Source organism: Actinia tenebrosa, unplaced genomic scaffold, assembly GCF_029948245.1.
Source record: "Actinia tenebrosa isolate PJP-AT-01 unplaced genomic scaffold, QUT_ActTen_1.0 PGA_scaffold8__29_contigs__length_14323225, whole genome shotgun sequence".
NCBI classification, from domain to species: Eukaryota; Metazoa; Cnidaria; class Anthozoa; order Actiniaria; family Actiniidae; genus Actinia; species Actinia tenebrosa.
Window position 1 is genome coordinate 1474483 of NW_028292585.1, and position 19942 is coordinate 1494424.

Consider the following 19942-nt stretch of genomic DNA (forward strand, 5'->3'; position numbering starts at 1 on the left):
GGGGACTCGCGAAATCCGAGTTACTAAACATTGAATTTCACGGGTATTACCTGCGTCAAAGGCCCCTCTAAATGTATGCGTCCGCATCGGAAATAACCCGCGTTGCGCGATAATTCCTACCTGCTGCTGTGTTAAGGGTCGCAAACGAGGGTTAAAATATTTCTTAGATATAGATGGACGCTATCAGGAGCATTAGGAACAAAACTGTGCGCAAGCTGAGGACTCAGGTGTTGGATCGTTTGGATGCTGACTTCGCCTTCACGACTTTTATGGAGGGAGATACGGACGAGACCATGGATGAAGAAAGGGCTGAAAAAATAATCGACTTAATTCCTGAAGGCGATTACCGTTTAGAATTGACGTTTATAAAGTACCTAGATGGCGATTGGGTAATAGAAAGGGGTCGTAATCCTATCCGGGCGTCAGGTAAGCAAAACCTGTTTGTATTAAACAAGGATACGAGACCTGGTGCGATGGTGGGTATAGACGCGTTATTCTACGAAGTTGCTTATCCTGTTACTGTAGTTATCTACGGCGCGTATGAGATTGAAGAGCCAGACGTTAGGAAACTCAGGCCGATGAGACATCCCGGCAACTGCGTGGGTAAGTTGGTGAGGGAGTTCTTTGAGGATTCCTCTCGTGGTGGTAAGTTAACTCTGAAAAGAAGAGAAGCCATTAGGAAATGGGAAGATGTCACCCGCAGGGCAGGAGCCACGATAGACAACATTAAGAAATTAGAAACTGCCCTAGAAAGACGAATACACGTGAAAGACATAACAGACGGGTACATTTACCCAGGAACTCACAAATATGGAGGCAGAGGCGCTCCTATTATTATCTACCAACACAACGGACACGCTTGGAGAGAACTTCGGTTCCCCAAGAAGAAGGAGACAAAGGTCTACAAGGCCTCGCCATTGGCAGAGTTAATACATGAAAATTCCATTTGGCTGATTGATCCCGAAGAAAGCCAGTTTATGACGCAAGATGGTACTCTTTACCGCCCCGAAATCGAACATCTGCGCATCCAGAGCGCCTGCGAAACCCTTGGGGAAGACTTCTCAGACGAGGTCCTTAGCTCCCGCAGCTTAGACTTCTTAGCTGCCAAGAAGAGAAACGGCTGGAAACCTACCCCAAAAGAGTTCAAAGATATCTCCAAAGCGTGCGTAGAACACGGTCATGGAGGTCTTTGGAATATGGAGTACGACGAAGACGAATACGTCTCCTTAGACATGAAGCATTGCTATCCTGCGTCATTTAAAGGTCTTGGCGATTGTAAGGAATATTACGACCGCTACGGACACCCAGACTCGCAGTTCTTTCGCGTGTCTTTAGATGGCAGCTACGACGCGCCAGCAACAGGGTTCGTCAGATTAACGTCTTGGAAGTTGGCTAAAGACTCGCATCCCACAATTTACGCTTGGTATGGCAAGCATTTACAGGAGAAAGAATGGATACCCATACCGCTGCTAAAATTCCTTGAAGAGCGTAAACTCCTGAAATACACAGCGCATGAAGCCATACTTTGCCATAGTGCCTTCACTAAATGGTTACCAGAACACAACCCCACGGCCCGAATTGTCATAGGAAAATTCACCCAGGGCGCCAAAGAAGGCGAGAAACATATGCAAAGGCGCCTAATAACAGACGAAGGTGAGTTAAGTTTCCTCATCAAGCGTGCCCATGACCAAGGAACCATGGTTTCCGTGGAGAAGTGGGACTATTTCATAGAAGCCGAGCAAAAAGAACGCAAATGGAATGCTTTATGCTACTACCAAGATCATCGACCGCAATATTACCACCTCCGCGCCAGCATACTTGCCTACGCGCATATCAACCTTCTCGCAATGCTCCTGCGGTTTGACAAAGAAGATATCCCCCGCGTAGCCACGGATTCCTTATACGTAAAGCCTAGCGTGTTGGAAAAGATGAAGGAATTCTACACTGCCGATGAACTCGCAGAAAGTGGCCAATGGCGCGTCAAAGATGAGGAGATAAGGTCTTGGAGGGCACGTGTAGAATATCACGGCGAGCACACCCAGGGCACCGTAACGCCTACCAAAGAGCCTCTACCTTCAGTTGCCGACCCCATTTCCTACCAACGCTTCTCTTACCTCTACGGTACGGGAGGCAGCGGTAAGACGACGCGTGTGTTAGAACTCTTTCCTAAGATAAAGGTGCTAACGCCAACGCATCGTTTGGAAAGAGAACTCTGCGAAATGGGCCACGACGCACAGACCTACCACAGCTTCTTTCGTTGGAATGGCCAAAAGTGGGTACCGGAAGCTATTCACGACATACCACCAGTAATACTTTGGGACGAAATTAGAATTTAGAAATCCTTCAAGAATTCGTAGACTTCCTCCGCGGGAAATGTCAAGTAATATTTGCCGGAGATCCCTGCCAGCCTCCTCCAATAACCGGAGAAATGCCCCACGAATGGCTGAAAGATTTCGTAGACCACTCCGAAGAAATTAACACCGACTACCGCAGCAAGGATCAAGTAAGAAACCTGAAAGCGGAATTGAGGGGCCTCAGTGACGCCGAGCAATGCAAAACACTGCGCAAACGCGTACGAGCAAAGAAGTACGAGGACTTTCTATACGCCTGGCATCCTAAAGATCTGGTGCTAAGTAGTAAGCGCGCAGCACAGTTTCTCATACAGAAAGACCTCTTCAAAATACACCAAGAGCGCTTCCCTACACATCCCGTGCCCGTTTGTTATAAACCCCACGACACCCGCATGCAGCGCCGCGACGTCTGCGTACCCGGTACCGACATCCAACTGCAAAATGCGGTAACGCATGATAAAGCCTGGGTGCCCATAGAAAAGGTGGAAAAAATAACCTCCCATCCAGACTGGCGCTTGGGCTATTGTATGACAGTCCACAGCGCGCAAGGGCTTACCATAAAAGAAACCTTATGGATCATAGACCAGCGGCTGTGTTGGAGCAACCTTATCTACACCGCCGTAAGCCGCGTAGAATATGCCAAACAGTTAAAAAGAGCCTGGGGGCCGCAACTGCGTTACGACCGCACCCCAGAAGACATAGCAAAGGAGAACATTGCCAAGAAACTCCTTCGCTACAAAAGACACGACGAAGAGAAGGGTCATGTCTTTGACTTATGCGTGGACGACGTCTATAAGAAAGGGGCAAAGTGTGCCAAATGTAACATACCTCTACTATGGAGGTTTGACCCAAATGACGATCAGCAGTTCTCCGTGGATCGTATCAACAACAAGCGCGGGCATTGCAGAGGTAACGTAAGACTGACATGCCTAGAGTGTAATCGGGCGCGTGGAGCAGCACTACTCTGAGTCTTTGGGGACTATAAGCAGCTCTTCCTTGACGAATCCGTGACTTGGGCCATTTAGGTAATACAACACGGGTTGCCCTTCCTTGGTGACGGACTTCGAAATCTCATACGTTTCCAGGGACCAGTTAGGATCCGTGGCTCTCTTACTGCCACCTTCGAGTTCCCCCGGCTGATAGAGGTATCTGACCACTATGTCGCGGGGGAGCTTTTTTTCCTTCAGTCCGACCGCCCTCGAACTTCTGACGTAGGACTTGTGTTCCACGTGTTTCTTTTTCATAGCATCCTTGGGTCTCATTCCCGTAGCCCTGGCCGCCTCGTTGTTTAAAGCCGCGACGACCTGGGGGAGCCTCTGAGTCCATTCCCTGTTGCGTTTGGAGGGATCTTCCAGCTCTTTCCAATACTGGTACCCAAAGAGGCGCTCGGCCAGGCTCTTATTGAATCTTTCGACGATGCTCTGACCCCTGTGGTACTCTGCTTCAACTCTCCTAATCTTAGTGTCGTGGTCTTTCAGGGTCTTGGTAACCACGCCCATGAACTCCGTCCCCGCATCCACTTGCAGCAGCTTAGGCCATTTCAAGACGCGCTTATAAATCCTACCTAGGGCTTCTGCGACTTCCCCAGAATCCTTGCTGGTTATGGGTTCGGCGTCCTTGTATCTGCTTGCGATATCAACTACGGTCAAAGCGTACCTATAGGTCTTTCTTCTCACCTTGTCGTGCGGCAAGAAAAGCAAATCCGCCTGATGAACTACATTGGGGGCATTTACGGTGAAGCTGGGCCTGGGAATGTACTTGGGCACGGGAAGATAAACCTGCCAGAGGGTTTGTTTTCTTAGCCAGTTCTTAGCCGTTTCTTCTGATACCCTGGCCGCGGTCGCGAGTTTCTTGATGGCCGACGCTCCTCTCCAATAGCCTTCGGGCCCATAGTAAATCCTTTTGAGCTTGTCCTCAGTTCGACCCATTATATGAATTCCAAAACAAGATTGATCTTTCGTCCGTTGAAATCCACTGTCTCTCCGTCCACTTTGATGGTGATGTTTATGCTTTCTACCAAATGAGACAAGTCATAGCTCAAAGAAATGGGGGTGTATTCTACTGGGTCAAATGGATTACCTTTGGGCAGAAACTTGGACATAAGAGAAGACTTTTCTCCATTGTTGTAACTATGGACCAAATCGCAATAGACTTCGTAAGAGGATGCGACTTTCCATTTCACGGGTATGGCCGCGTTGGTAATTGCCTTGCCTGAGACACCTAGTAAAGATCCCAATGCATCAGCTTTTCCTAGGGTTACCGAGAAATTGTTAGGAAGATTATGTTTGAGGGTCATTTCGTGCGGCAATCCTGTGGTGAGCGTATAACCGCGCTTGGCGAGCTCCTTAGCAAGGGTGATTGGTGTGTAATGTCCATCGGGTAGCATTACGCCTTGGTAATTGTTAGACCCCTTATGCACGGTGACCATGCCATTAATTAAATTATACCAAGAATTGTACAAAGAGCAACTAACCAGCCTAACCTTACAGGCTTTGATGGGGGGATTCAAATAAGTGGTAAAGTTATTCCTGTCGCTTTCCAAAAAGACGATCATTATATTAGATACGCCAAAGCTACGCCTCCGGCCAGCCCTGCAACTCCTACAAATACCAACTCATTGTCTTTTTGTTTCTTAGAAGCCTGGTAGTAATTCTTGAACTGAGGCTTTCTTAACCTAAAGTCGGGGTGTGCTTGCGCATAGAGTTTAAAGGCGTAGTCCGTATTTTCAAAGTTCTTGTCTGCCTGCATCTTGTCTTGGTAGTTCTTGTCCAACCAATCCCTGTAAGCTTGTCTTTTTTCATTCCAAGCCGCCACGTCCCTTTGATATTTCTCCAGCGCTAAGTCGTGTCTCTTCCTCTCAGCGGCCAATTCTCCGCTATGATCGCCTCTGACTAATCTATCCAAATATTGATCGCCATAATTAGCTCCAGTAAATGCTAAAGCTGCAATAATTCCACCCGCGACCACGCTAGCCATTTATATTACAGGGGACAAGTCCCCTTCTAGAAGTAAGCTACGCTTACTGAGGAATGTACTTTTCCTTCCGTAGGTAATCCTTTACCATGATAGCCCCGCCTACGGCAGCGGTCATCTTAGCAAAATTAGCGAAGCTCTTGCTTGGGTCTTCAGTAAAGTCTTCTTTGAGCACTTTCTTACCTACCCAACCAATACCCGCAACAATGGAAGTAAGCATAGCTGCTTCTTCAACAGCTTTCAATAACGCGGTCGACATTAGGTTACAAAGCGAGAAGGTTATTCCGCATGGGAATGACCTTGCTATTCCATTACGGGTATTTTGCTTCTCTTAGGGGGCTCCTGTGCCACGTGCACGGGTTCTAATTCTACCTTTGGCTTTGCTGCCTTCCATTGTAAGTAAAGGCTACCTGCTGCTATGATGACTCCCAACGCGCCAATGACGTAGCCCGGATTAATAAAGGATTCCTCTTCTTTCTCTTCCACCTTTTCCTCTTTCTTTGCTTTGTTCTTCTTATTCATCTCTGCGAGCTCCTTTCCGGCAGCGACTCTGCCTGGAGATTTAGCCTTGGTAATCTTTTGCTCGGGTTCCTCCGCTTCCATTTATATCTAAGGACTTGAAGGACTTGATAAGTAACTTAATAGGACTTGACTAAGTACTTAAGAGCGCGTCTCCCTAAAAATCAAACAAAATCGAAAATTTGTGGCAAGGCTCAAAAACTCAAAATCGCTCAAACTTTCACCATTTGTAACCTATGGTTAGGTGAGAAATGCTATGGGGTTGGTTTGTAAAAATACTTTTTATTTTGCGAGAAATCCGTGAAAAACTGAAATTAGATGTGGACGTAAAAAAATCACCTTCAAAAACGTCCATATTCAACGGCCTCGTGTGACTCGGAAAAGAAACTTACAAACCTCTATTTTATACCATTGAAACACTCGACTGTTTGTGAATGTATTTCGTGAATTTCAGTTAAATTGGGATAATCTTTGCTTTGGAAAGAAGTCGTTAGAAAACGCTACCAAATTCAAAACGAAATATGGAGGTACACTACAAAATTTTTTTGTCCCACTGCCTTTTGCTCAAAATTCAAGAAATTTTAGAAATAAAACCCAAAAGGGTACTAGATTTTAAATATATAAAAATATTTCTGGGCAAATGCAAGCGCGCTCTGTAATCCAGTGCTGAGTTTGGCGTATTTTTAGGAATCGGTCATGAGTTCTAATATTGCGTGACAGGCCGCGACAGTACTGTCATTACTATTTACACTGTTATTTGCCGTGGTATTATTTAATTCCTTTCGAAGATCATGTAGAAACTTCCATTTGAGTTATATATCACCCAATGAATGAAAGACCTGCAAAATATATGGTAAAAAGTTACAGGTTATATCCAAAGTTTGAAACCAAATACTGGTATGCAAATTTAGCTGAGAAATTCCGTGAGACACTACTGGGAATTAAGCAGTTTAATATACTTTCCCCACTTGCTATGAAAGTTATGAAATGAAGATAATCGACGCAGGAATACATAATCTGTATTATTATAATCATTTTTATTTCCCCTAAACTTTAGCGGCATCCTTTGTTTGTGTTTATCAAAGATTGAAATCAACAAGTGTATGTTCATGATTGTGCTGCGGTTATTCATTTCAAGTATTCTAGGTGGAAGCTAGTCTTATTCTGCTGTTTTAGTTGGCGTAATTTTCATATCTTTTAAACTGAAATGGAAGTATCTTGTCGTTTTCAAAGTAGAACCGGTACTGCTTGTTCATTTGAGAGAAGGGATGTCGAAAAGAACATCGAGATTATTCCTCTTCGCGCCTGCTGTAAGGACATCAGTAATCATAAATGTCTGTGGACTTTTACTGGAGTAGATACAGAAACTGAGCTGATTTTAGCACGATCTGGTATTTTCAACGTTGGTGAGAGGGAGAAACTCTACGAAACAGGTACCATCTGCCCGCATCACAGATCAGAGCTTGGTTTAGGTTGGCGACGTAATTCCAACAAGTGTTCCGTCCCACAAGAAATATCGAAACACGAGAAAAGAAAAGGAGATCGCGGGATTTCTTTGTCGATATCTGAACAGATTTTGCAGAGGACGGGTGTGCTTGTTCAAGTTGGTTCAGGTAAACTTAGTTTGAAAACAAGTCACAACGCTTGCATTTTGGAATGCAGAGAACGACATCAGTAATTTATGATAATAAGCATACAGTTAATTATTGACAATATGGTTCTTGCTCTACATCTGACAAAGTTGTAAAAGTTTCAGCCACCTTTTATCTTGCTCTACGCTTTTGTTCTTTTTACGTGGAAATGTGCATATCACTGATTTCTGTAACTATTTCATATCCAAAGGTATTTGTAGGCATTGTAGAGAAAGTTTCAATGTGTGCAAAGAAACCCAAAGTGGTTGTTTATATGATCAGGGGGACTGCGACACACCCCGCAGCATACAAGCCCTTTCGAATGAGATTGGTTCTCTTAAATTGGTAAGTATACCATCTTTAAACATTTAGAAAGATAGAGAGAGATAAGTTTATTAAAAATATATAACGTTGCAGCTGTAATGTGTTGTTAAATCTACAAGTTTTTGTTTTTGGGGAACAAAAACTCGTGTCCGTCGAAGACTATAACGTCAAACATGACATGTAAGAACCAAAAAATCAAGGCGTAATATGTATTTATGCATGCACTGACGTCTGAGAAAAGGAGCATGGGGAACCTACCATGCATTTGTGTTAAAATTCCGGCGCCCTGTACCGAATACCCGGAGAAAAACTTGCCGCTAAAACATAGTTAAAGTTGCTCCTATTGAATAGCTAAAACTGTTGAAGTACGCCTCAGATTCCCCCTAACACCCGTATTCGCACTGTTAAATGTGCGTAAATCCACAGTCTCGCCGCTTTAATTCCTGCCCTGTCCCCGGGCGTCTGAGGACGGGGATTTTCACTAATGCTCTATATAATGGATTTTCGTCGTATGCCATCTCTTTATTGGATCGTTTGTATTATCTTGTTGTGATGCACACGGTGTGCCGAGAAAATAAAAGTGATTAGGGTGACAAACCTTCAAGTTTATTAATACACCCCTAACTTTAATAGGCTTCAGGACGAGTAATTCAGTCATCTGACTGAAATGTAACTGTTTTACCATTGTCATACCATTGTCATACCTGTCATACCATTGAAAATACCCTTAGGCCGAAGTGTTTGATGGGAGGGAGGCAGATGGCGTGCTGCTAAATAGAGCTAGTTCAAAAACGTTGAATACTGAATACTAGCACTGTATGTGTTCCAAGACCAAATGCATTATGGGTCACAGTAACATTGTCTAAAGTATGACCAATAATAATTGTTCATTTATTTATTTTTAGTTTGTGCATCCAATATGAAATATGAAACATAGCTGCATACGAATAGCAAATACCTGTATATTTACTTTTTATTTCAAATTAACGAGACCCCAAATATCATTTGCACTTGCAATGCGCTATACACCCTTCTCATAATGGCTGATGAACGCACGTAAACGAGGTCACCCAGTCATCTTGCAAGGTTGAGCCAAGCTGATCATTCAAAATAAAGGCTGTTAGCGCTAATTAAGATCAAAACAAATGTCATTTTTTCATACTTTTCTTCTTTAAAGTCATTTCATGTAATTTTATATCGATCTTTTATTGTGAAATAATGACTGGGTGACCTCGTTTTCATGCACTTGTCAGCCATTATGAGAAGGGTGTATTCAGTATGTATACAGTATTCAATATTTAACCTTTTTTGTTGCAGCTTTCCTTAGATTGACTGTACAATCATGCTAGCTTATGTTCGCAATTTCACGAAAGAAAATAGCTCACTGCAGTTTTCTACTGTCTTTGTATCGTTAAGGGAGAGAATGAGGAGGTGAAGCTTTCCACACCTACTTTATTGTCTTTGCCAGCAGAGACACCCATCAGTCTCTATAAGCCTTTAGAAAGTTCAGAAGAATCTGACAAGGAAACCGAACCATCCAGTAACAGCTGCCGATCTAAGTTAAATGCGTTTTTGTCCAGTAGAGATATAAGTCCTGTACGGAATCAGCTTAAGACCTCGTGGCAGTCTACTAAAGGACGAACAAGACGATATTATACACGGAAAGCACGGCAAGCAGTTCAAGCCGTTCTTGAGGAGATAGCACCAAGAGACGTGGAAAGCCTTTGGGATGCTATGAGCAGTTCAAGGAACGTAGCTCAAGAAATCCCATTAAATCAAGAAGACGATGTAGATTCTCTTTTATTAGATGCCTTGACTGAATGCTATAAGAACGCTAAACACTGGGGTACGCGTCGTCAAATACTTTCGATTATAGCTGACAAAGTCACCTTTAAGACACTTAAGCGGTGGATTCCAGACCTGACGCGCTATAGATTTAACATTGCTAGACATCATCGACTTCTTCATGGGCGTGGTGCTGCATTACCTGACACTGCTTGTACTAGAATGTATGTATCTACGGGACAGCTAAGCCACTTCATTGACTTTATCACAAGTGCACATATTGTACAGGACCTCCCATTCGGTGAAAGGAAGTTAAAGCTATCGTCCAGTGAAGAAATAGTTGTTCCCAATGTCATCAGGACTGTCATCCCGGCACAAATTATTCAGCAGTACGAATCGTTTTGTAGCGAAGAAGGCTTCAAGCCCATGCGACGTAGTACCCTCTACAGAATATTGGATGTGTGTTCTGCTTCAATAAGGAAATCTCTCCAAGGTTTAGATTATTTTGGAGCGCAGGGTGCCAGAGCGTTTGAAGACCTAGAGCAAGTTGTCGATTGCCTTGGAGATAGCAACGGACTGGGTTTGTCTTGGGCAAAGGCAAAGAAAGAGCAACTAAAGGAAGCCAAGAGATACCTGAAGGGTGATTACAAGGTATGTCAAGAAATATATTATAATACAAACTTTTCTAATAGCCTAGTTATCTGTAGATACTTTGGGTGGGGTTTGACAGAATAAGAACAAGCAATATTTTATTAATGTTTTCAAGAGTAATAAACTATGTATTTTATTGTGTTTCTAATTGAATAGTATGAGAATTATCTCGTCTCCTTGCGCAATTTCACTATTCTCTGACATTTGTTCATGCAGTCGTTTTTTTCTCCTTTGGGGTTCATCTTCTTGCCAACTTTTCCAAGGGTTCCAAAGATTCTATATAAGAAATTAAGGTTCTTTTATCTAATTTAAGGTTCACGTGTCCAAACGTTCCACGGTTCCAGACCACTGTCGTGTGTACGCTTTAAGTGATCCCAATGATAAGCATTACAAAGGAACGTGTGACCATACCCACAACGCAAGTTGCGATCGTTGTTCTCTTCTGGAGTCGGCCATTGCAGAGATTGAAGAGAATTTGAAAGTTGTCGATTGCTTGGAAGATGAAAGGCAAGAAATGTCCTTTCTGTTCTCACAGGCAAAGCAGGATATACATGCCTGGAAATCTCATCTTCTTCGCTCTATCAATCAGGATGAATGTAGACTGGACATACTCAGAGACCTGGATCATTCTTCAGTGTTATTAGTCTCTGACTGGGCGATGAAATATATTCCTCGTAAATTTCGCGAAAGTCAGTCGGATTGGTTCGCCAAACGAGGTATTTCGTGGCACCTAGCCGTAGCTATTAGAAAGAAGGATGGAGTGATGGAGATGATGACATTTGCGCATGTATTCGAGAAGTCTATTTCCCAAGATAGCTGCGCAGCACTGTCCGTTCTGAACGATGTATTCAGACAGCTCAAAGAAATAATGCCAGAACTAAAAAAAGTTCATCTGAGGCAGGACAATGCTGCCTGCTACCACAGTGCACAGACCCTTATTACCGTCCCTCAAGTCGCTAAATACAATGATGTAGAAATATCACGAATTGACTTTTCGGATCCACAGGGTGGAAAGGGCTCGTGTGACCGTAAGGCGGCCACGATTAAGTCACACATGGCGCGGTATTTAAATGCTGGACACGACCTTGAAACAGCTTTTCAAATGAAAGAGGCCATGGACTCGTCTGGCGGCGTGCAGGGGGTAAGTACAACAGTGTGTAGTCAACCTACAAACCGATTGAAGAAAGTCAACAAGTTGGAAAAAATCAGTTACATCAACAACATTCAGTTTAGCAAGACAGGACTCAAGGTTTGGAGAGCGTATAACATTGGCCCTGGGAACGAATTGCCTTGGAAGAAATTCGACGTACCTGATGAAGGGGAACTACCAACAGTCGAGTGTAGAGTGTGCGGCAATGCGAAATTTGTACCCGTTAAATCCAGGAAAGCAAATTGCAAACAGCCAAAGAGTGGCACAACTAACAATTCTGACAGCAGTTCATCAGAATCCACTGAGCCCAATGACGCATGCCAAGAACCTGGTTTGTTTACTTGTCCTGAAGAAGGATGCATAAAATCGTATGTGAGGTATTCATCCCTTCAGACGCACATGGAATGCGGAAAACACAAACGCTGTTTAGAACAGGAGACCCTTTATGACAAGGCTATCAAAGTGTACGCAACCAAGCTAGAAAGTGGTACAAGTCAAGTTCCCGTTATTCATCAGCAAGGTACCAGCTCACCTTCATCGCCATCATCTGCTCTTAAAATGGGTTGGGCGCTGAAATCCACACGTAAGCGTAAGAGATTCTCTGACAAGCAAAAAGAGTACCTTAATGCTAAGTTTCTGATAGGAGAGGCCACTGGGAAGAAAGTTGACCCATCTGATGTGTCTAGAGAAATGAGAACTGCAAAAGACATTAACGGAATGAGCTTATTTGATAGTGGCGAGTTTTTGTCTACGCAACAGCTCCGTAGTTATTTTTCCCGCATGGCTGCGAAGCGTAGTACTGTGCCGGATGAATTAGAAAGTGACGATGAAGAGGATGCCGACTTGGAAAATGAGTTGCACCATGAACTCCAAAACCAGGTTCTGGCCGACATCAGTGTTCAACACTCACACCCAATTATGCATGATTCCAGTAATATTTGTGAAATGGTAATGAGCTCCAAGATCAACTCGCTTTCAATAGCCAAGTTGCAGGACATTTGTGAAGCCCTTGGCCTTGACACATCAGACATTGTTGTCAGGAGAAAGAAGCCTTACGTAGACATGCTTACCAATTTGGTCAAGGGTTGTGATTGCAACCAATAGCTAGATGATAGACCCTTCGAAATCGTAAAATATCAAGTCGTGTTCCTTGATTGACGGCTCCTTTTTCTGTGTCTAAATATTCACAAATACTAAAGGCAAAGCAACTTCAATAAATAAGAACGCTTTGACAGCCCACGGGACTCTCACTTGAACACATGATCATTCTGTATAAAAATGAGGCTAACCCTCCAGTTTTTATTTTCTGTATTTCTACTCAGCCGTTTTTCTTCTTAATAATGGAGTCACTATAAAACTGGTACTGACACTGTAAATGGTATGAAGGCAACATCAAGAACAATTTTTGATATTTTCAAGAACTCACTTCTAGATAATTTGAGGTATTTGACCGTTCATCCATGGAATTCTGTGTATATTGGTATCGCAAAACATATGGATTATTTCGAAACCATCCCAACTCCCCCCCCCCCCCCCCCCCCCCCCCCTGGCCGGTTCTGTATTTTGTATTATATATACTAGAGGAAAAAATTAAATGCGCAATATAGTGTTCTATGTTTTACTATGAATTCAAGAAAAAAAAGCAAATTGGTGTTGTACAGAACAGTTTTTTTTATTTAAAAGCATAAATTATCGGGCTTCAGATTCCTAGACTCGACATCATTGGGGAAAATAAAAATGATTATAATAATACAGATTATGTATTCCTGCGTCGATTATCTTCATTTCATAACTTTCATAGCAAGTGGGGAAAGTATATTAAACTGCTTAATTCCCAGTAGTGTCTCACGGAATTTCTCAGCTAAATTTGCATACCAGTATTTGGTTTCAAACTTTGGATATAACCTGTAACTTTTTACCATATATTTTGCAGGTCTTTCATTCATTGGGTGATATATAACTCAAATGGAAGTTTCTACATGATCTTCGAAAGGAATTAAATAATACCACGGCAAATAACAGTGTAAATAGTAATGACAGTACTGTCACGGCCTGTCACGCAATATTAGAACTCATGACCGATTCCTAAAAATACGCCAAACTCAGCACTGGATTACAGAGCGCGCTTGCATTTGCCCAGAAATATTTTTATATATTTAAAATCTAGTACCCTTTTGGGTTTCATTTCTAAAATTTCTTGAATTTTGAGCAAAAGGCAGTGGGACAAAAAAATTTTGTAGTGTACCTCCATATTTCGTTTTGAATTTGGTAGCGTTTTCTAACGACTTCTTTCCAAAGCAAAGATTATCCCAATTTAACTGAAATTCACGAAATACATTCACAAACAGTCGAGTGTTTCAATGGTATAAAATAGAGGTTTGTAAGTTTCTTTTCCGAGTCACACGAGGCCGTTGAATATGGACGTTTTTGAAGGTGATTTTTTTACGTCCACATCTAATTTCAGTTTTTCACGGATTTCTCGCAAAATAAAAAGTATTTTTACAAACCAACCCCATAGCATTTCTCACCTAACCATAGGTTACAAATGGTGAAAGTTTGAGCGATTTTGAATTTTTGAGCTTTGCCAACTAATGTTTGATTTTTAGGGACACTCGCTCTTAAGGACGACTTGACTAAGTACTTGAGGCGACCTGGGTAATTCCTGAGGACGACTTGACTAAGTACTTGAGGCGACTTGATCAGGTACCTCGGCAAGTGCTGCCTTAAACACCCTTTCGACTTCTCTGTCCTTCTTAAAGTCTTTCCAAGACGTCGTAAGTTCCTTCAAGTCGACATGCTGAGCCACGTGAAGTGCCGCAGAGGCGACTGCCATTAACTTACCGCACTTCAAAGACAACCACCCACAGGTTATCTTAAGTTCTTGAGCGATGACATAGTCCTCGCTTATGTCCTTCCGTAGTTGCTCCACGTCGTCTATGGGCAGCGCAAGTCCAAGCAACTTAGTCGCGAACTTAATGGCTCAGTCTGCTACAGCGTCCGTGGTCTTACTTGCAAGGGCAGCCTCATATCTCTTATGGAATTTCTTGACTTCCTCTTCCGACAACTTATTAACCTGCTCATGGGTAAGTTCCTTGCCTATCATTTCTTTGCATTTCCCAGATGACACAAGGATGTTAAGTTGCTCCTTAAGGTTACTTTCATCTAGCTGTGTGGGGACTTCTATCAACTGCTCAATCTCCATATACATTAGGAGTTAAAGATCGGTGATTTTTACCTCGTACGGAAACCTCAAAGAGAAGGTCATCTTGGAATGTTGGTGCGTCTTTAGATGCCCGCATGTATTCATGCAACTGTTCCTTGGATATCTCCCCGCCGTAGTCGCTTAAGGTGGTTTCCAGATCAGACTTGCTCAGAGTATAAAATACGACAAGTGAACCTATGTTTTCCCTGAAGGGCTTAGAGACGCTGGTAAGCTGCTGCGAGAGCAACCAAACGCTAATATTGTCATGTCTGCCGCTAAAGGCGAGTTTAACGAGCTCGGAAGTGCGTCTTTTTACGTCGTCCCCGCAGGCAATGTCACCAGTATGAGGAGGGTTTGCGTATTCTTGGGGAATTGTTTGTGCCAAAACTTAAGATGGCTGGATAACTCGTTAGGGTCCAAAATATCTACAAAGAAGTCGTCATCTTTCGCGCCTACGCCCGTCCAGGTGCGGTTATTCACGTAGGTGGGGCAAAGTAGCACGATATAGTCGAAACGGTATCTAAAGGGTCCTAATAGCTGCTCTACCACAAACTGGGTCTTTCCGCAGCCGGTGGGTCCTACTATCAGAGCGTTACAAGGCATGTGATCTGGGTTCATTTATATGGAGGGTGCCTACACACCAGTGGAAGCAGTAGAAAAGATGGTTAACATCGCCAAAAGGAAGTCAGACCTGGAGAGGACGGTCGAAATGCAAAGGGAGGAGATAGACCGGCTGAATGAACGCGTAAAGGAGCTATATGAGGAAATGTGTGGTCTGAAGCGCGCAGAGCGGTTTGGCGCGCTGATAACGATGGCAACGTGGGCCAAGGAGTCCGTCGTGGACTTCATGCGCTACCCAATCTAATGTTAAATGGGAGTTAAAATATTGTTAAGCTGGGTCCAAGACTCACGTAAGAAGTGCCTCAGAATGTTGCGTAGGGGTTAAAATATTGTTAAGGAAGATCGGAAACTATTTCAAAAGATGGCTTATAATGTTAAGATGTGGTTAAATTCTTGTTAAGGAAGGTCGGAAACTATTTCAAAAGATGCCTCAGAATGTTAAGATATGGTTAAGTCTTTGTTAAGGAAGGTCGGAAACTATTTCAAAAGATGCCTCAGAATGTTAAGATATGGTTAAGACTTTGTTAAGGAAGGTCGGAAACTATTTCAGAAATCCTTCAAGAATGTTGTATGGAGGTTAAAATATTGTTAAGCATATATGGACTGCTTAAAATGTAAGAAGGTATTTAGTACCAAACAAAGACTGCAATACCACGTTTGGCATGGAGTTTGCACAAAGAAGCCAATCAGTAAGGTGTGTAGTAACTGTAACAGGGAGTTCAGCACTCTTCAGAAGCTGCAGCAACACGTAAAGAAGGGTGTTTGCCGTAGGACAACAGAATGTAGTTACTGTGATAAGGTTCTTAGTAGCCGCCAACGTTTACAAACGCATAAAAAAAGACATGAGAAGAGTTACCAATTCTTTGCAGAGACGTACGATCTGGAAGGAGTGGATTGTTACCAGTGCGGCGATCTTATGAGTCGTTGTGAGCATAGAGATGATTACCTAAGGAATCGAATAGACTACTTTAGGAAGATAAGTAGGATGCTACCCCGCTTTGACGCGTTAGAAGGTGTCCCATGGACTAACAGGGAATATTGGAGGCAGCAATGTGAGAGATGTGGATGCGTAAGAGAGGAGGAACACATATTCAACTGTCTCTTAACAAGAATTTAACCATATCTTAACATTTTGGGAGGGCTTTTGAAATAGTTTCCGGCCTTCCTTAACAAAGTCTTAACCATATCTTAACATTCTGAGGCATCTTTTGAGATAGTTTCCGGCCTTCCTTAACAAAGTCTTAACCACATCTTAACCTTCTGGGAGGGTTTCTGAGATAGTTTCCGGCCTTCCTTAACAATATTTTAACCACATCTTAACATTCTGAGGCATCTTTCGGGAGAGTTTGGTGGGTGGCTTAACAAAGTCTTAACCACCATTTAACATTCTGGGATGGACATACGATAGCATACGCAGCCACCTTCCTAGTCTTTCAATATGTGGACTGTATTACCTGCGAGATACCCAACGACTGCATTTTGAGGCCTGAGGTCATAGAAGTCATTAAGGAGGTCGTCAAAGAGCGCGCCAAGCAGATTAAAAAAAAAAAGAGTCACCCTCGTCGCAGAGCGAAGGTATGACTGTCTCTACTGCCGCCACACCTACCTAGGTGAGGACTTTACCGGCCATTGGTGCAGCGCAGACCCTAAGGCGCTACGGACCATTGCCGACGCGCTTAACTGCAGAGGGGAGATGGAGTGACTCTTCTTTCGATGTCAAACTCCCACCGCCCGTTCTGCTTACCATGCGAGCGCAGATGGGTGAATTCCTCGCTCTGTATGACGTACCTAACTCTATCAGGCGCCCACAGGGAATACTCTACGCCGTCACCGTCTTTGAGGACCAGCCGCAAGCGGTTGATATCCTCAAAGACAACGTAATTTTTTATTTCATACGCAATACCTTCTATTAGATCTCGCCAATGTATTTGCCTCACCATTATACCTATGGAATATCTTTAAATGCGTTTCCAGAGTCTGCGCGCTTTTAAAGCGCTTGCAGCACCACCTACATGGTAAACGCATTCCTTGTGCATACTCCGTGATGGCTCTGCAGATGTCGTCGTAATCGTTGCTGATCATTACTTTATAACCATTTCTTTCGTATTCGTGCAACAGGCGGCGTTGATCCTCAGATAATACCCCATTGCCTTTAGGGGTCTTCAGCTCGACGCAGAAGCCACGGTATCGCACGTGTGCGTTCAAGATAAGGAGGTCGGGCTGGACGCGTTGATATCCTTTCTGCCAGCACTTTATACGTTTGCCGTCGCTGTCCTGCAGTTCGCCTAGACCAGGGGTCACGAGCATTTGGGGGTAAAACTTGCGGATGTAGTCCACTACCTTTTTATGCAGGTCGAATTCATTTTCGATCTTAAATACCAACTTGTTAGGGCCATTGAAGCGCCTGTGTACTTCGTATTTGCCAGTCTTTCTCAATGTGGGCAATACGCTTTCAAATACCCAATCGCGGAACTCTACGGCCTTGGGTAGTTTGGAACTAAATATCAGTTCATACAAACCAGGCTCAGAAATGAACACGGAATGTGGCTGCATAGTAAAGGAGCGGTGATTCGAAGCCCCTTGTAAATCGGCCCATCTTTCCTGGTATTTCTCTGAAACGTGTACTCTAATAGCGTCCCTGGGACGTTCATAACCTAACGCGGCTGCCACTTCCTTCGCTTTGAAATACAATTGGTCGCCTTGCGCAATGCATTGCAGTTCGGTGTCGTTTTCGAAAACGCGTAACATGGTATATTAGTCAAATATTTTATCTTTTTGAATGGCTGAGGCAACGAAGTCATTAATATGCAACGCTTTTCAATTGGTTCATTTCTACGCTCAGTTGCGCGTCAGACACCACGAAAACGTAGCAGTTTATTTTGTCGCCGTCGCCCGCGGAGGCATTCTTTGTGCGTTTGATCTCCAAAGTAATACCATCCTGGGTGTTGACCAGCCGCAGACCCTGACCATGCATAGATTCATCGTTGGTGGTGCGCATGTCGATCCATAACGCATACTTATCCTTAAAGAATTCCTCAGGACTAATTTGGTCGCCAAACTTGCGCATTGCCTCCCTGTACACGTCTGCAGGCTTTATTCCCTGGGAGTAAACCTTGTTTGGGACCCCGTTGACATTTACCCCCACGTTCGTAATGTTAGGGTTGTGAAAGGCTTCGGAGTTGCGCTTACCGGCCTCGTAGGGTTTGGCAAACACCAGCATTAACCCTGTGAGACTTCTTCGGGGGAGGTTAATGCTTTGGTTAATAACCTCGTCCGTCTCATCCAGGAAGCTAAATGTCTTGTACATCACTACGTGGTCGTAAAGGAATGCCTTTCCGGCGCTGTATTCCATGCCGGCGCTACGGGCCAGCTCTTCGCTGTATACCGTTTCGTACTGTAGCTCTAAGTTGGTAACAGAATAGGGATCAACAGCCCCGCTAATTGCGCTGTCCATACCTCCAATGACGTTCGTAGTGTCCGCCAAGGTTACTTCAAACTGTAACTCGGATAACTGCCTGGGGTAATACGCACCATGGTTCGTAATTACTTCAAAGTCCAAAGGGATAACGTACTTGCTACCATAGGCGGTCTTTACCCTCGTTGCGTCTGCTACTGCGGTTGCTCCGCTGGAGTCCGTAGGCGCCGGGTTGGTATCGCTGCGAAGCTTACGAAGGATAACGCTTCCAATTCCCTGCTCTATCTTTTGCGCACGGTCGAAGGCTGTTAGCCACATATCCTTATACGTGGTGTACAGATCGTACCTATTTAAGTCCAAGAGGGATTCCCCGGCGAACTTGATTCTCATCTTAGAGACGAGGTTCCTGCCCACGTTATTGACGGTATAGCGCTTGTCCTTGGTGCTGGGCTGCACCGCTAAGTCAAACCTTAAAGCCAAGGTGCCAGGAACTAAGACTAGGTTATCCGTTAGGCGGGGTACGCCTACGTACAAGGTTTCTCCTGGTTTTGCGCTGCTGGGCGTGAATGTGACCCGGTGAAAGGTGCGTTCTGCCTTTAGTCCGGCAACCTGCTTGGGTAATACGTTGGGGTTTAACTTTGAGCTTATCATATATAATGGAGGTAGACGAAACTACTGACTTTGACCCCACCACTGAGGAAGGCAAAGAAGACATCAACGACGGCGACGAAGCACCGCTGCTTCCCACCCAACAACCTGACGATTCCCTAAGTAATAGAATTACGAATGCCCTAAGACATCCCCGAGCGCGCGAGTACATATTGGCGGGCGAGCACATAGAGCTAGAGAATTTGGGCGCCGTAAGCTTGGCCGTGCAGCGGCTAAAAGATACGTATTCCAACTTTAACCCAGACGAAGTAAAACTTACCGAGCGCGGCGGTAGAGTCTTCATAAGCGTCCAAGACCTGAGATTTCCCGACAAAAACCGCTGGACGAAACCACAACCCCTTTTCGACGAAAATGGCGAAGTTAGGGGTGACGTGGCGAGATTAAGAGGTTTTCAACTAGCTACCCGGAGCGACTTAGAAAGGTTGGAAACCCTGAATGAAAGGGTCGCGTTAGAGAGGCGCGTCGAGGAGCTGCAAGAAACGTTGGAAGAAAGGGAGGCAGATTACATGAGACAAAACCAACTACTCCTTGATGCTCAAAAAAGAGAAATCGACGATAAAAACCAAAGAATGATAGAAATGAGAGAACAAAAAGAAAATGCCCTACGCGAAAGAGACCAAGCCCAAAGAGCCTTCGATCTTGCCCTGCAAG

The 19942-nt window shown here is 44.1% G+C and overlaps 1 protein-coding gene and 1 long non-coding RNA gene across 2 annotated transcripts in view; both read left to right on the plus strand.

Annotated features, from left to right (window-relative positions):
- LOC116289372 (uncharacterized) overlaps nucleotides 1-19942 on the plus strand; it is a 66467-nt gene that overhangs the window by 20884 nt on the left and 25641 nt on the right. The gene's annotated exons all lie outside the window — the stretch shown is intronic.
- On the plus strand, nucleotides 9146-12488 carry LOC116286439 (uncharacterized). The gene is made up of 2 exons (XM_089023939.1): nucleotides 9146-10234; nucleotides 10548-12488. Exons 1-2 carry the CDS (start codon nucleotides 9533-9535, stop codon nucleotides 12486-12488), a joined length of 2643 nt encoding a protein of 880 aa, XP_088880065.1. The 5' UTR covers nucleotides 9146-9532.